Below are 17,402 nucleotides of genomic sequence, written 5' to 3' on the forward strand. Positions count from 1 at the left end.
GTTGGGTGAGGGTGTGCTAAGGCCCAAGGTGCACCAGGATGATGCCTTCCTCTCCCCTGAGTCTCTCAGACAGGTGCCGGAAGGGAACTTTACCCAGTGATCCAAAATCTTAGGCCCTTTGGCCTGATAATCCTGTCTTGGGAATTTCTATATTAATTCCAAGGAAACAGAAATACTACCATGAAGGTGGGGAGTGAGAAGCAGTACACTGTGTGTTTACTTGCTATTGAAACTGATCACAGGGAAGGAAGTAGCTCCATGGAAAATGTTTGGTTGCATCTTTGGTGGAAATAATGGCAGTGAAACAACATATTGTTATTATTTCCATTGCTCTTGGGCTGCCACTCCGAGGGTATCACTGCCCTTGCAGGGTCTTGTTTCATTCTCCTAGAAAGCTGTGCCCCACTCTGTAACACAAAAAAACAAAACCCAGAGATATTGGGGTTCAAGCTTCAAGCTGAAGATCAGAAAAGCAAAGCATCCAAGCCACCAGCTCTCACCTCTAACTCAGGCTGAAAGGGCTGATCCTGTCTCCACAAGTTTTCCCACCAAACCTCAGACTGCTGCCTCTCCTCAGTGTGTCTGGAGACTATCTCCACATGAGACCCTTTGCTTTTTATACCCCCCCTAGTGCTGGGATCAAAGGCATGAGCTCTGTTATTCTTCACTCTTGTGTAGACCAGGGTGGCCTTGAACTCAGAGAGAACCATATGCCTATTTTCTGAGTCCTGGGATTAAAGGTGTGTGCCACCACTGTCTGGCTAGCTAGTATGGCTGCTAGGATTAAAAGTGTGTATCACCACTGACTGACCTCTATAGCTGGTATCTGGCTTTGCTTTCTGAATCCTCAGTCAAGTTTTAATAAATCATAAATAATATATCACCACTCTACCACACACACACACACACACACTCATACACCCCACTCCCTGGGGCTGGGCCTGGCTTGCTGCCTCTGAGATACAGATGGGGAAACTGAGCTTCAAGGAATTAATCACCTGTGTGGGGTTGCCAACTCTCATGGAATAAAGGCAAACGTGGGCTGCTGTACAGCAACATAATTGCTGCAAAAGCTGAGATTTATTTGAGTGCTAATTACTAAATACCAAATGCTTATTCCAGTTTGGTTGTTATGTTTAATTAAAAAAGGAAAAGGGGAAAAAAGGAATGTGGGCCTGGTGGTAGCTCACAGGCACTCCCTTCCAAAAACAAGTGGGCTCAAGGCAAGGCCAGCAGTCAGAAGGATGGATCCATGGGACTCGGTTAGATGCACCAGGACAGGACTGTGAACGCCTGTGCAGTCAGATGCTGGAGATTTCATTTCCTTTTCTTAACACCCCCCCCCCTTTCCACCATTTCTGAAATGAGGGGTCAAGAGAGATTTAACTCTGAGAGAGTTAGCCTTTGCCTGAAGGTGGTTGAGATCCCCAACCCCATGCACCCTGGGCAGCCCAGGCCACTGTGGGGGAGGAGCTGCTCAGGCACTGTAGAGGCAGCAGCCAGGCTGTCCTGTGACTAGTGTTTATCAGATGCCCAGCCTTTGGAGAGGCTGGTTATTAAAAGCCTGGAGGTGACTGAAAGTTTTAGCCAGGCTTGCTGGTAGGATGTGAAGTGGGTTGTGGGTCCAGCATTTGAGGAGATATTTAACAAGTCAGTTAGTTGGGGAAGAAGAGGGACTGTGAGTGGGGCAGTTCAGTCTCAGCTGCGTGATCTTTGGTAGCCTTGTCCCACTGAGCCTCAATGAGCTCATCAACAAAATTGCAGTTCCTAACTCTAGTTCCCAAGGTCTGGACCTGAAGGAGACAATGAAGTAGTAATTAATACTCAACATAGACTAGCAGTCCTGGCAGAAACATGTTTAAAGAACTGTAGTTATGATTATGTTTGTAGCTCCATTGGCATTTTTCTGGGTGGGTTCTTCCAAACACACTGGCCACATACCCTGGGGTGACTTGCTCTTCCTGTCTCTGGTCTTTCCTGGACTGTTCCTCGAAGTGATGGATGGAGAATCTGCCAGGCAGGAGGGGCTCAATATTGTCTGCTGCTGAGCAGAACTCTGAAAATCTGAAGTGACACTGAGGTGGTGGTCAAGGTGATCCCCAAGGATACATAGGACTTCCCAGAAGTAAGAAAAGGGGAAGAGGTCTCCTGGCTGAAGGCTTTGGAGCCGAGGTCTACAGATGCAAAATCTCTCTCATACTCAGAGTTGAGACCATGCAGAAAGCACTGGACTTGGCATGTAGATACGGCTTCAATAGAAAGTGGGTGGAAGGAGTGGTTCAGACACCATGGCCATCCCTGCGACAGTAGCACAAGGTTCTATACTGGTGAAGAGGAGCAATCTAAAGGCACTTTATAGAAAAGACAGCTTGTATTTGACAAGCTGAACTTGGGGGTGCCATTTTGACACTTTTTATATGCCAAAGGAAGCCGCTCCAGGGAAGCCATAGCATTTGTATCCCCCACAACACACTTCCTATCCCCAAATAGCTTTTGCATCCTGTCTGGTTCAGGCCTTCAGGCATTCAGAACTCCCCCATGCACTCTAGGCGACTTTTCTCAGGCCTGAGAAAGCTGATAGGATGTGTATGGATAGAGCTATTCTGTTGGAGCAGAATACCTCAGCTTTGTCCCCTCCTCATGCCACATGGGACTCTGTTAAGCTGGCGTGGTCACAAACCTTCTGTTCCTCTTCTTTCCTTCAGAATGTGATGTTGGAAGCTCTAAAGCTGTTGTGAATGGGTTGGCACCTGGCAGCCATGGGCAAGACAAAGGTAAGGCTGTTGAAGAGAAGCCTGGCTTGGTATGGGAAAGCACTTCTAGAAGATGTATGGCACACTGGGCAGGGGCCATTCCCACCCTTCTGGGGAGGGCATCATTGGCCTTATCTTTGGAGGCCTATTTCCCATGGTGGTTTTCTGGGACCTGAGCTGTGGTCCTACTCTTCATGGATCTGAACTGTCTTTTCCAGCTGTGAGAGGATGTGCTCACGAGGATGCTGGGATGACAGATTATTAGACAGACTGTGCCTGTTAAGTGTCATACCTGGTGCACATGACATTCATTGGCCTGGAAGTACCTGTGTATGGCATGCCACCTTCACTTGTCCTGAATAGAAACACATCCACAGTCCTATGAAAAAATTATTTCAGTGTCATTAGTTTTATGTATGTCCTTTCAAAGTTTTTACATCCCCCTACCCTGTGCTGGTGATTCAATCAACAAAGAGCTTTGCACATGTGGACAAGCACTTTCCCATTAAGCTGCCTTCTGGGTCCTCATTATTTCCACCTTAGAAATTCTCCCAGATAGGAGGCAGTCGTGTGAGCTGAATGGTGTGGTAAGAAGGTGTTTGAGAGCTGGGCAGCCCACTTCTGGGCCCCTCTCTGCTGCTCCCTCTTAGCCACTGAAGACTTCCAGTTTTCTCTTCTACTTAATAAATCCCCTTTGCTTTAAAAAAAGACGACGACTCTTGAGGTCCTGTTTGCCCAGGATATTCTCACCCCAACCCCAGCAGTACTGCAGTATGAGGTGACAGGAAGCAAGTTGGAGTAATTAGATAAACTTAATTCCAGTCTGCAGTGAAAAACAGACATGCAGGAGGCCTTTTATCTCTGCAGGTGCCAGTTCTCTTATCTACAGAAGAAGGGAGTTTGAGCTCAGTGTTTATTTCTGCATCCTATCCTGGTTCCAGTGACTCTATCTGTGTTCCACAGTATCAGTGAGGAGAGGCTGAAATCCCAGCATGGGGCATTGAAGGTTTAAAACAAAAACAAAAATAAAAACAAAAAGCATTTCCCAAAGTATAATTTCAGAATTTGCCATGTTTAGCCTTTGTAATTTTCATCAATTGTATCCAAATATTCCCTTTGAGAAGGCAAGATGTTCACTTAAAAGGAACCCCTGGAGAGAGGAGGCAGAGGGCAGAAGATGGGGAGTCAGGGTCTGGATGGCATGAGGCTGAGCTCTTGGGAGACAGGAGGTTGGTGCTGTCTTGTCCCCCTCCTCATTCACTGTGTCAGTTCGTGTGGGCTATGTTCTTGAGGTCTGGCCCATCTTGGCTATCTTTCACTTCAAGAATATGGAGGGACAGGGATATGGAAAGGCTGTAAGGGGGTATTTAAACCAGGAATATGGAAGAGGCTTTTGAAATCTTGGGACTACTACTCTGTAAATCTCTTTATAGAAGAAACTTCAGAATTTTTTGTTGTTTGTTTGTTTGTTTTGTTTTTGTTTTATGGGGGGGAGGGGGAACACAGGAAGACTCACCTTTGGTAGGAAACAGAGGCAGGTATAACCTAAATAAACGTTATCAGAGTGGCTTGCTAAGGCCACAGAACCAGGATAACTGAGCTCCTTTCTCTGCACTTAAGAACAGAGTGACTGTGTGGTTGGCTTAGTCTCTTACTTCTTCCTCTGAAAATGGCACACCAAATCTGCCCCCATCCTAACACAGTCTCACAAATGATTGTAAGGTAGTTAACAGGATTCCTGTGAACGTTCACTGTATCTGGATATGTGCAGAATGGTCACCTGTGACTTAGTTATTGCAGACATCTACTCCGTGCCTGCTGTATGCTTTCCAAAGCAGCAGCATGATGGGCAGGAGGGACACTGTCCAATTTGAAGGTGCCTCCCATCCTCCTTCCTGCCTCCTTGACAACCCCAGTCATGTGATGCTGAGTCAACAGTCCCTTATTTCCAAGCAGTCCTACTCCTTGGCACAGTCCATTGGAGTCTCTTTGGCACCATAGCACAACTTTCTTTCTTTGTTGCTGTTAAAAAGTGAGGGAACCCTCGCAAGAGGTTTGGGGATGGGCCTGCCATTGAGATGGGGGTCTACACAGGCAAGGAACAGGGTCTCAGCATCCAGCACTGTGTACTGTGCCGCTGCCCAGAGCCGTAATCATCCACTTGGACACGTAACACCTCCTCCAGGAAAGGGTGGGCTTGAGCAAGACCATCTGTTTCCCAACAGATGGGGTTTTTGATTTGGTTGAGGTCAGAGGGTGATGACTGTCAGAGCAGGCACAAGATCCTAACAGGTATGATTTGGGAGAAGCCACTGTGAGGACTGAAGGGACCAGACAATCTTCGAGAATGGTCCTCCTGTTGCTGTACTCACCTGCAACCATGACCCTGTCCTCAAAGCCCCGATTGCATAGCAGATGACCCATTATTACCAGGGGACACCTTGTACTCTGATTGCGTCCCCCTTTCTCTACTTGCCAGACCATCTGTGTCTCTGTACGTCTCTTTGTCCAGAGCCTTGGCAAACTCCTGGTGTGCCAGGAGGCGCCAGTAAACACCAATCAACTCTATGTGAGTGATGGTTGGAGAAAAGCTTCTGCCGTCTTGGCCCAGAACCCTAAAGAAAGAGAGCAGGCTATTTTTAATGACTCCATCTACTGCTCTATGCATTGTTCTTTCAGCATGGGCAACTTCCTTCTATTGTCTCTGCATAGTTCCTCCACTTGGTGAGTGTCTCCCAAATGTTCTTTGTAGATGCACCGTTTACCCTTTTGTGTTTTCAGCAACTGCCGACCCTTTACGTGTCCGTTCTATTTCTGCTGTTAAAATAATTCCTGTGAAGACAGTGAAAAGCCCTTCAGGCCTAGTACTCCCTCCAGGTATCTCTCTTTGGAGCTGTTTCTTTTAATTGACGATCATGCATGGTTTCTTTTCTTCTTTGCTTCTAACACCATATTGTGAGCCCTAATCCTTGCATGCATGTTTGGAAGACATTTCTTTGCCGTGTGTGTGTGTGTGTGTGTGTGTGTGTGTGTGTGTGTGTGTGTGTGTGTGTGTAAGTCTGTAAGCCAGGGGGTAGTGAAGCATCTGAGGCTACAGATTTGCCTTTCCTGCTTTAGAAGGGTTAGTTAGGGCAGAAGCTGAGCCTTCACTCTGGGATAGGGCTCTCCTAAGAACTTTGCAACTCCTGAGACTTCTGTGTAAACACAAGTTTCTGGGAGAGTTAACCTGGCCTCTCAGAGAACCTCTGAGTCAGGCTGCATGAGAAGCAACTCCTATAGATGTCAGATGTTGGTTCCCTGTGGGATACTCAGGGTCATTCCCCAGAGCACTCCAGCCCCTCTCTAGCTTCACCTGCAGTTACTTCCTGCCTCTCCTCTCCAAGAGTCGGGGTGAACGGTTCATTTGAGGCTCTGACTCCAGGTTTCCTGGAGACAAGAGGGACCAGTGTAGCTCAGAAGTTGTGCAGATCTTGCTGTGTGTCCGGGACAGTACAGATGCACTGTGGATTTGCCAGTTTGCCTCTTACCCCTTTGAATTGACTGTGGCCTGGTTAGGTGCTCCATGAGTTTGCCACATGCTTTCCTTGCCATGGAAGAGGGCTTCTGGACAGGGATTGAGAGCAGGGAGGAAGGAGACTTGGTTACACACTACCCTCACCCAGGAACAGACATGGGCAGCGTGCTGAGTCCTGCCCAGAGACACACACTGCATTTCATCCTCTCGTCTTCACTGTAGAAATTTTAGATCAGGAAGCTGGGTACTGAGCAGTTTGGGGGTTTGGGAAGTTAGTGTGAGGTTGAGTGTAGAAGCTGGATTCTGGGCAGTTTGGGGGTATGGAAAGTGAGTGTGGGGTTGGGCTTAGCTCAGCTGCACATAAGGAAACACTTGGCACATGTGTTATGTGAAATTGCGTGGTCTGTTCTAGTTTCCTGCCTCATCACTGATTTTCCTGAAGGGTGGACACCAGGCCTGTTGAGGCAAGCAGTCCTCTCTATTAACCATCGGGTCAGTTAGTTATGGTGAACCACAGTGAAAAATACTAAATAAAATGTTCTAGAAACTCCTTGCAAGTTTTAAATTGTGTAGAAGATGTTGCTGGTTAGGCTGAGTATTGTTTGTGGTTTAAGACATCCAGGGAAGGACTGGGGACACACAGCCCTGGGTACGGATGACTGCTGTGAGAGTCTTCCTAAAGACTTCCAGGGTCTGTTGCCTCTGAGGACCTGGTGCCTCTGAGGTGGATGGTTGGGAGTCTGTGTAGGTTCAGAGGACACTGTTGTGCTGTGTGGGGACTAAGCCGGTCTGGCCCTCTTCCTGGCTGCATATTCTCTCGTTTTGTTGGAGTGTGAAAGCTCCCATCAGTAAACAGCGCCTCCTCCTGTCTCAAAGTTCAGAGGTCTTGACCAGCGAGAGACACAAACAGCAGCGATTCTCTTCAGGATGTCCCCGATGCTGGCTCTTTTGTGAGAAGGGTGGTCTGCGAGCTTGAAAGATCTTTTCAGAAACTCTCCCCTGAGCCATGCCTTACTAACTGGCCAGAAATCTGCTTAGCAACTTGAACTTCATTTCACAGAAGGAATGAGCCAGCTTCCATCGGATCATGTTTTCAGCTGTCGTCGTAACTCATGCATTTACTCAGCCATACCTTGCCTATTCTCCCTAATATCATGATGCTGCCTCGGATTAATTTTCATTGGTCATAGATTGGTCATAAATGGTGGGAGAGTAGGCGTAGATGTACCGGGTTCATCTCATGCCCCTGCTGTAACCATCTGCTAACAGACTATCATGCAACTCCCTCAGGAGTCTTGTTTTATCTAATCCTCTCCTTTGGATCTTTTCATTGCAGGCATGGACCCTACAAAAATCTGCACTGGAAAAGGCACGGTGACTCTTCGGGCCTCATCTTCCTACAGGGAAACTCCTAGCAGCAGCCCTGTGAGCCCTCAGGAATCTCCAAAGCATGAAAGCAAGTCAGGTGTGCTGCCCTGGAGACTGGGAGGGGGCATACGCAGAAGGGAAGACAGATTCCTCCTGTGGTTCTGCCAGGCTGGGGAGGAGTATTGTGAGTTCATCAGCCACGTCCTTCTGCAGGGTCCCCAGGACCGTGACTTCTGTCCCTTCTGTAATTATTAGTAGGACTGGCCCTGGACTGAGAGGTAGTTGTGTGCTTTGGGTGAATGGCACAGCCTAGTGATCCTTGCTATAAATTGAGGTGGTTCACTCTCTAAACATTCCGTAGGGATGCCATTCTCTCTCTGTCACAGTCATCAGAAGTAGACAGGCAAGATGGGCCCAGCCCGGAGTTTGAGAATTGTGGTACCTGCTTGTAAGTCTGAGGTGGGGGTCTTTGATTTTATTTATTTATTTTTAAAAGACTTTGTTTGTTTGTTTGTTTGTTTATTATATATATAGTGGCCTGCCTGCATGTATTCCTGCATGCCAGCCACCATGTAGTTGCTGGGAGTTGAACTCAGGACCTCTTCGAGAACAGCCAGGGCTTGTAACCACTGAGTCATCTCTCCAGCCCAGAGTCTTTGATTTTATATTTCTGACAAGTTTTGAGGTCATGCTATGGAGGTGGCCCAAGGACCACATTTGAAAATGGCTACAGGAAATTTTTTTTCTCTCCCTTGGAAACTGGGAAGCTTTTAGTACACTCTTGGAACCAGAGTATAAAGGGAACAGGGCTTTCAACTTGTGATACAGTGGGAGGCGGGTGTTGTGACATGGTGGAATTATGTAGGATGCAAATGAGTAATGCTCGCTTCTACTGACTTCCTGAGCCAGCCACCTATAATGGGTACCAAGGTAGACGCTTGAGAATGAGGCCAGGCTAAGATTCGGTCACAAGCTCCTTTGAGGTAATACTGATCCCCTGGGGAGGTCATCCTTGTTCCTAGGCTTAGGGAAGACCTGAGCAGTCCTCAGCACCAAAAGATGGCCTAGGGCTTCTTGGTCTTCTAAGCCTTCTCTTGATTCCTGAGCTGTTGCAGTCTGTAATTTTTCTCTTCTCTGGGAAAGATGCAGGTGAAAAGAAAGGCAAAATCATTTCTTCAGAAGGCTGGAGGATGTGTGTGTGTGGGGGGTGGGGGGTGGGGGGTGAGGGGGGGGCTGGGGGGTGGAGGGGTGGGGGGGTGGGGGGTTGGGGGGGGATGATCCAAAGAGAAAAGCAGTGAAGCAACATTAACTGGCCAATCCTTAGGCAATGAAGAGGGCTTGTGCAAGGCTTAAGGCTCCCTCTAGTGGTTGTAGCTGGCACTAATGCAGAACACAGTTCTCTCCACTGTGGCGCAGGCTACTTGTTGTGTTACAGAATTGTGTGTGCAGCTGAAGTGGTCTAGGAAGCATCATCTTTTGTCCTATGGTAATTCCCACAAATTTATTACAATAAATTCCATGGGAAATAACTTAATCCTTTTCAGTGAGTCTTTAAAATTTCTTACAATACAAATACTTGGAAGAACTCAGCGGCAGTTATCAGTTGTGCCCATTTTTTCCTTTTTGAGGGTCTGATTTTATTTCTTGCACACACATTCTTTTGCTTGATGCAAATCTTTTTTTAAAATAATTTTATTTTTTATAAAAAAAAGGATTATGGTAGCCAGGTGGTGGTGGTGCATGCCTTTAATCCCAGCACTCGTGAGACAGAGGCATGTGGATCTTAGTGAGTTCAAGGCCAGCCTCATCTACAAAGTGAGTTTCAGGACAGCCAGGTCTACATAGAGAAACCCTGTCTTGAAAAACAAAACAAAACAACAACAAAAACTATAGTATAATTTCATTTTTTCCCTTTTTCCACCCCCAGCCTCACTTAAGAACCCTGAGTCTTTATTGCTCTCACTAAAATCATGACCTCTTTTTATTTGTCGTTATTGGTGGTGGTGCTTGTGTGTGTGTGTATTCCTAACCTGTTTCTATTAATTCTATTAATCTATGTTCTGCTATGTAGCTTTTTACCTCGTTTCCGTTTTGTATGTTCAACTTGCTTTGTGTCTCGCTGGTATCTCTCACAACCCTAGATTCTAACCCCCTGAGTTCTCTCTGCCCGAAAGTTCTGTCTAACCTCTCCTGTCTAGCTATTGGCCATTCCACTTTTTTATTCACCCAACCACAGCAACACATCTTCACATCATGTGCAAATATCCACAACACTCTTGTGTTGGCAGTGGCACATGTCTCATAAATTAGACCCTCTTTGCCCATTAAAGCAGTCTTTATTATGAGTGTATGTGTGAGAATTAGGGCCAACTGAAAAGTTAGAGGAAAGAGCCTCCCAATACAGCACTTTTCCTTCTAACACACAACTGCAAATTTAGGGGACTCCTCAAACCACCTCAGGCTCAGTGCTAATGCTAGAAGGGGCCTGTTTGTTTACTACAGGGGAAGAGTAGAGATTAAAATCAGCCCAGAGAAGTGCATGGTATAGGGTCTGGAAAATACCAAAGCACCCCAGACACATTATTTCCCAGCATCAGTGTGTAAGCCTCTATCTAAAGTTTTACTGGGGCTCTGAACATAGGTGTGCCATTGTCTTTCTTAGAGGCTCATATCATCCACTCTACGAGGCAGTGGAGCTCTGACTGGCTCAAAACTCTGGCTCCACATCACATTGGTGTGGTTCAAGTCCTCAGGTAAACAAGACTTTCCTATTCAGTGTAGCATTCCAGAGACTTGGCAGTTACCTACCAGAAGTCTAGGGTAAAGGCCAGACTTTTTAATTTGTGATATGAAATTCTCCAACATGTCACATATATAAAAGGAAAGTACAGTGTGAGTTGGAAACACGTGTAGACCGCCTTCAGCACATATCATCTACCTTGTGAGTTCTTTCCAGACCATGTTGTGTCTGCCTTAGTGAACAGCATCCTATGATCCCAAGAAGAACTGACTGTTTTTTTAAAAAATAAACAAGAAGCCAGAAATGAAATTAGAAGTAAATAAGATAAAAGCAGATATCTGGAGGCTTTTAGCCGAGGGGCAAAGTAGATTATGTTTTTTACCGAAAGGTTGAGCATCTTCAGACTGCAAATCCATCTGCAAGCCAACCTTCCATTTTATTGGAGGAAGCATTTTGACAGTCTCTTCCATCAGCAGTCGGTAATTGATGACTATGTATGTAAAACTTCACCTTGTGCACTCAAATATAATTGGCCCTGGGCTGCTACCAACCTTCCAGGTTCAGAAGAAAAGATAATGGATGAGGGCTGACAAAATGCCAGAGATTTGCTCTTCTTCAATAAGTAACCAAGCTGCTTATTGAGATCCTGGGAATTTCCCTTTTGGGCACAGTCAAGGAAGCAGTTTTGAAGATTTGAAATGAGAAGAAAAAAAATCCAAGTCATTTTTCCAAGGACAGTATGACTTTGAATTTACTAAATGGAGAGATCACATACTGTAATTTATATCTTTGGGAATTTTTTGGTGTTTTAGGCTGAATGTGGTGGTGCACACCTGTAATCTCAATACTAGGGAGGCAAAAGCTAGAGGATTGCTGAGAGTCTGAGGCCAGCCTGGGCTACACACCAAATACCACATCAGTCAGACTGTATAGTAAGGCACTGTTTCAAAAACAGACAGAGCTGTGGTGCTGGCTCAGTACTTCCTGTGCAGGTCTGAGGACCTGAGCTTGGATCCCCAGTACCCCTGTAAAAGCCCAGCATAGTTATTCATGTCTGTAACCAGTGCTGGAGTAGAGAAAGAACAGGAGGGTCCTGTGGGCTTCCTGGTGAGCAGTCTAATTGAATCAGTGAGTACCAAGTTTAGTGAGAGATCTTGTTTTAAAAATCAAGATGGACAGAGACTGAAGGATACTCATTTGTTGACCTCTGGCCTCCACATGCACAAACATAAGGTGTGTGTGTGTGTGTGTGTGTGTGTGTGTGTATTCCACACATTGACATAAAACACACAAGAACCAAAACTGTAATGACTAACACACATATACCCTGTGATTTATGTCTGTGGGGATTTCTCTGTGTGTTTTGAACTCCAGTTTTATAAACCCTGTACTTTATGCTGTATATTTTATTTTAATTTTATGTGTATGAATGTTTTGCCTGCAGAGGTCAGAAAAGGGCATTGAATTCCCTAGAACTGGAGTTAGGGTTGGTTTTGAATCACCAAGTTGATGTGTGAGGGTTCACACCCTTAAAGAAAAATGACTAGCTGGGACTCGAATCTGGGTCCTCTGCAAGAGCAACAAATGCTCTCACTGAGCCATCTCTCCTACCTCTGAGCCATATACTTTTATTTGGTCCTGCGACTGTTTTGCAATTGAGGATATACACTCAACAAGGCAGACAATTGAGCTCACAGGAAGTGATCTGATTGCATGAGGATGGCTTCCTTCTGATGCCTATAGGTTTAGAAGAACAGTCACTCCCCAATTTTCACGATATGACTGTTTTCTGGTGTGACTTGAATAGAACCAACCCCATAGGAAGCCAAAAAGTAGGCAAAATAATGTGTCCCTAAGTCTATGTGCTGCATTTGCCTCCATCATCAAGTAGCCCCTCACTTGAAGCCTATTGCTATTTGGTGTATATATAAACTTCATGCATTTGAGAAGTGCCCCAGCAAGGGTGTCTAGAAATAGCAACTTGAAAAAGAAGGTTATCCAGCCAGTACACTGTAGTAACAGTAGCATGTGTAAAGCACATTCCTTGTGAGTGTTTAACATGGTGGCTGTTGGAGAAGACAGATAGCCATGAACTATCTATAAGGAATGTCAGAGATGTAATAGGCAACCTGTCTATACAAGAGTATATATGAGTCACCTTAAAATTCTGGATTTGCCGAGTATGACAATAAGTTGTTTTCCCCTAAATAAGAATATTTTAGAAATATTTGTATTAATTCTTTGAGAATATCATACTGTATTTTGATCATATTCATTTTCCCAACTCCTTGCAGACCCACTCCCACCACCCTACCCACTTAACTTTGTGTTCTTTCTGTTGTTGTTTTTTAAAACTCATCTGTTTTAGTCATTTGGGCTGCTTAAAATAATCTTGGATATGGGACCTGCCCAGGACTCTTCTCAACCTACCAAAGGCCGCACCCTCAAAGAAAGCTAACAACTACACCTCTCCTACTCTGAACTCAAATTTCCTCTGACTTTGGCTTGCTGGGTCTTCTCAATGCTGTTAGAGTTGCTATGAGTTCATGTGCGAATTTTTCCTGTTAGTCAGGAAAACTGTTTCATTGTAACCTTCCACTAGTTACAATAGTCTTTCTGCTTCTTCTTCTGAGATGATCCTTGAGCCTTGAGGGGTGTCGCAAAATAAGGTTATTTTTGAGTGTGCCATCTAGTAGTTGTTAGAGTTAGGTTGTGAACTGCCAGCGTCAGCATCACTGGGAACTGTTGGAAATGCAAACTCTTAGGCCCCCATCTCTCTTGCTGGATCATAAATACTGGAGTAAGTCTCATCAATCTGGATTTGCCAAGACTTCTCCCTGACTGACACAGCTAGACCATGTTATTCGTGGGATGTAGGCCACCCGCCTTACCTTTTGCTTTGGTACCTTCTGGCCTCTAGCATCTCCCTGGCTGCTGGAATAGTTGGCAGCTATGGGTGGTGACTGCGGTACTGAACTGCTTTGTCTCTCCCCTGTGTGAGGCTCTCTGATCTGGGCAAAGCATTTGGCCTCTCTGTTTGCTCATCCATGAAGTACATTAAGCATTTAATTAAATTAAATACTAAATAGGTGTAAAGTGTAACCATGTCTGGCACTTGGTTTGTACCTCTCAATAAATGTTTGCATGTCTCAACTTGTCATCTGGAAAATCTATGGTTGGTCTGAGAGACCCACAGTGAAGGCTTGGACTTCAAGGACAATGAGTCCTCTGCTTATCTCTACAGGAGTGAGAAAAGGAGGCCCCTCAGGAAACAGAGGGATGGGTTTCGAAAGGATTGCAAGAGGAGGGGTGGCCAAACTGGCCAAGAGCAAAATCCAGCTTGTTGACTAAGAATGACTTTTTTATTTTAAATGGCTGATAGAAAAATGCAAACAATAATGATATTATATACGGTATAAAAACCTTTGAAATTAAAATTTTAATGCCAGGTGTTGGTGGCTCATGCCTTTAATCCCAGCACTTGGGAGGCAGAGGCAGGCGGATCTCTGTGAGTTCAGGGCCAGCCTGGTCTCCAGAGCGAGTGCCGGGATAGGCTCCAAAGCTACACAGAGAAACCCTGTCTCGAAAAAACAAGAAAAAAAAAAAAGAAGAAAAGAAAAGAAATTCAAATTTTAATGTTCATAAATAAGGGTGTTTGGGAACACAGCTCATTCATTTATGGGTTATCTTTGGCTGTTCCTTGTGATAAACAGTCACAGAGAGAGTCATGGGTCTTCTTTGAAGTGCTTGAGATCAGAAGTATTTCAGATCTTATTCTTTTAGATTTTAGAGCATTTGCATTATAAATAACAGAGATTGCTATGGAAAGAACCCAAGCGTAAACAGGAGAGTCATCTGTTTCACGTAACTTCATACATGTAGCCTAGTATATTTTTTTTTAGCACACCTGCATTTTGACTCTGATCTGTCACGTGAAATCAAATCAGGTGTGGAATTTTCTTTTAAATTTTTTGTTAGATTTATTTATTTGTGTGTGCTCCTCTCTCCCTATCCCTGTCCTCTTGGTGGAGACCAGAAAAGGGCTTCAGATCCCTTGGAGCTTGAGTTGCAGGCATTTGTGGGATTCCTGGCTTGCTCTGTGGGTACTGGGATCTGAACTCTGGTCTTCTTGATTATGTCACAAAGCCCTCTTAACTGCTGAGCCATCTCTCCAGCCCATATTGTGAATGTTTTTGTGCCTTGTTTAATGGAATGGAGACAGGGATCAACAAACAAATCCCCCCAAACAAAAACATGCTATTGAGGCTTCAGTCATGTTCTACTGCTGGGACCCTTTAATTAACTCAGCCTGCTAAGTAAGGTGCACCCATGCTGAGCCTACAGCAGGCTTTGGGATGGAATGAGATGAAGAAGGACCGGACAGCAGAGAGTTCTGTTGCCTTTCAGTCTGTAAAGTAAGAATGTCAAGGAACAATTGTTTCTTCATTCCTGTGAATGTAGCCTTGTGTTCTCAAAGGTCAGCGCCTGTGAACACATCATGGTTTCAAGTGGGTTCCTATGGTAATGTGCCGTGGTGACTGAGGGCATTTTGTGTCAGACCAGGGCTGCTGATTTTCATCAGCCAGTGTGTCTCATGCTTGCTTCCTGCAAACGTAACCGTTTCTGCCTTTCCCTTTTTGTTTTCATCCTTCTTGCTCCTCGCACAGGCCTGGAGCCAGAGGAGGACCTTTCAGCAGGTATGGCTTTTCTTGCATTCTTACTTTCTGTGCCTTGGGACACCAGGGAGGTAGAAGAAAGGCAGCGGGTGTTACCCTTGAGTGATGGCGGGTTTTGGTTTTTGTTTTCTCAGATGAGTGGAGACTTTCTTCCAGTGCTGACGCCAATGGCAATGCCCAGCCCTCCCCACTTGCTGCCAAGGGCTATAGAAGTGTGCACCCCAGCCTTTCTACTGACAAACCCCAGGTAGGTGTGTGCCCCACAGATGGATGGGAACTTGGCCTATTCCCAAGTTTGGCAGCCCAAACTCATGGGGGTCCAGTTTTTGGCCATCTCTGAAGTAGCTTTCTTAGGTGGAGAGCGGGGGCCAAAGGGAGCAGGAGTATGGGATTAGATTGGTCCGTGTGGTGTTGGAAATAGGGCTGCTGTTTTCTAGGCTTAATATGCACGTGGAAGGGTTCTGAAAGAAGGAGGTAGGAGAAAGTCTGAGCTTATTTTTAAGGAGTGCCTCTGGTGTTTACGCCATTGACTTTCTAAAGCTGAGACTCTGAACACTGTCCTCACGACTTAACATCATGTATTTGTGGCTAGACCATAAACCCAGTAACCCAAAGGATCGAGGACAGAAATCACAATGGCGACACAGTCTGGCTTCCCAGTCCCACTGTGCTCTGTAATAGAAAATCCCCCATCTACAGCCATACCACCCCGAACAGGCACAATCTCATGTGATTTTGGAGGCTAAGCAGGGTTATCATGGCTAGTATTTTCGTGGAAGACAGCCCTTTACAGCTATTACAGTTGGAATGGGGATGACTTTGGTTGTGGCTGCTGGATGGTTTTCTACTCTTTCTTCCTTCTTCCCCCTGTACTTTGTTATTTTGTTAAAAGGAATAGAACCTATCATTGCAGTGGAATGTGAAGGATGTTGTGTAAGGAGGAACCACTTACATGAGATGGAGCCTTCTTCCTTACAGGAGATGCTGCTGATCAAAAGATCCCTGGGTGGTACAGCCCCTGTGCTCCCTTCCAGTGTTCCTAGAACATACAAGAAAGGCAGGTGGTATCTACTCTCTGTGCAGACCTGTCTCCCGGGTCTATAGTTGGTCCCTCATCTGTCTTGTTGATGAGCTACAGGGTAAAGCATTTCTTCCTCCTGCTATAACTTACCTCCCCACTTTCAGCCTTGTACATCTAGGCCCTGGTTGGATCCAGGAGCTGTGGATATGCCTGGCCTCCCAGAGGTCATTTGTCTGTTAAATGGCTTTACAGAATTTTCCCGTTTCTAAAAGCTTTGTGAGTGTATAATGTGCTATCTGTGGCAGCAGTACTTCCTTCATAGCCATCTCAAGGATGGATACTATTGTTCCACCCAGATTAGAACACCATCAGGACCAAGTCAGAGCAAACACTGAAGGACACTGTCTTTCACCATCAGTGACTTAACCCAAAGGCTAACCCTCCAGTGCCTCTTAGTTCTGTGAACACACAAAAAAAGCATGGTCCAGGGTAGGATTGTATTGGGGGGTGAAAAACTTGCATAGTATGTACAAGGCCCAGGACTCATTTTCCAGCACCATGTAAGTAAATAAATATCACATGTGAGGTAAAGATGAATCATTTGTGTTGTATTCAACACAACTTTATTAGGCACTTGTACTCAGACCAGTGTGATGAACACTGCCCTCGAGTTCATGAGGGAAGCTGAGTTCATGAGGGAGGTTGAGCATCCTGTAATTCCTCCACCAGCATGCTTTCATCTGTTTGTTACTGAGCTTCAAGTTTCCTGGGCTGTCTTCAGGGAGACTGACAAATAGCTGATGCCAGAATTTTATTCTGCACGTTCAATGTAAGATTTGCCGTTTGGATGTCAAGAACTTTATGTCCTGTGTTACTTTGCAGATTTATTTTCTGAAAGTAAACATGACTCCTTAGCTGTATAGTACTTGCTATAATTATACACCGGCTTCAATAAAGGCAAGGCAGGCTGGCCAACTACTTGGTTTTGTTCCAGACCCATGGAGTTTATGGATCTGTTGGCAGAACATCTTCCCTTAAGGACTGAGTTGAGGTTTAGAAGATGGATGGACTAGGTGGGAATCTTATGTGCTGCCCACCCAGCCTTGCCTCCCCCTGTTCCCAGGGCCGGGGAACCACAGTGTCCCTTTCTGTGATGTTATCATCAGCATGGTAGTCCCAGTAGATGAGCCTTGGTAGTTTCTGGAAACTGTATAAGCTAAGAACACACATTTCCCAAATAGCCTTCCTCTACTATAGACCCACATTCTAAAAGGATAAGTGGAGTTCATTATGGTCAGTAGGCAGGTTAGACTTCAGTACTTAGAATGAA

At 45.5% G+C, this 17,402-nt stretch overlaps 1 protein-coding gene across 23 annotated transcripts in view; it reads left to right on the forward strand.

Moving 5' to 3' along the window:
• Positions 1–17,402, forward strand: part of Sorbs1 (sorbin and SH3 domain containing 1) — a 226,232-nt gene that overhangs the window by 117,498 nt on the left and 91,332 nt on the right. For all 23 annotated transcript variants that reach the window (XM_035441856.1, XM_035441838.1, XM_035441844.1 and 20 more), the window contains 3 exons: positions 2,706–2,774; positions 7,604–7,732; positions 15,186–15,298. In XM_035441856.1, coding sequence (XP_035297747.1) covers positions 2,706–2,774; positions 7,604–7,732; positions 15,186–15,298 — 311 coding nt within the window. The remainder of the gene's footprint in view (positions 1–2,705; positions 2,775–7,603; positions 7,733–15,185; positions 15,299–17,402) is intronic.

This window comes from Cricetulus griseus, chromosome 3 (assembly GCF_003668045.3).
Source record: "Cricetulus griseus strain 17A/GY chromosome 3, alternate assembly CriGri-PICRH-1.0, whole genome shotgun sequence".
In the NCBI taxonomy this organism is placed as follows: Eukaryota; Metazoa; Chordata; class Mammalia; order Rodentia; family Cricetidae; genus Cricetulus; species Cricetulus griseus.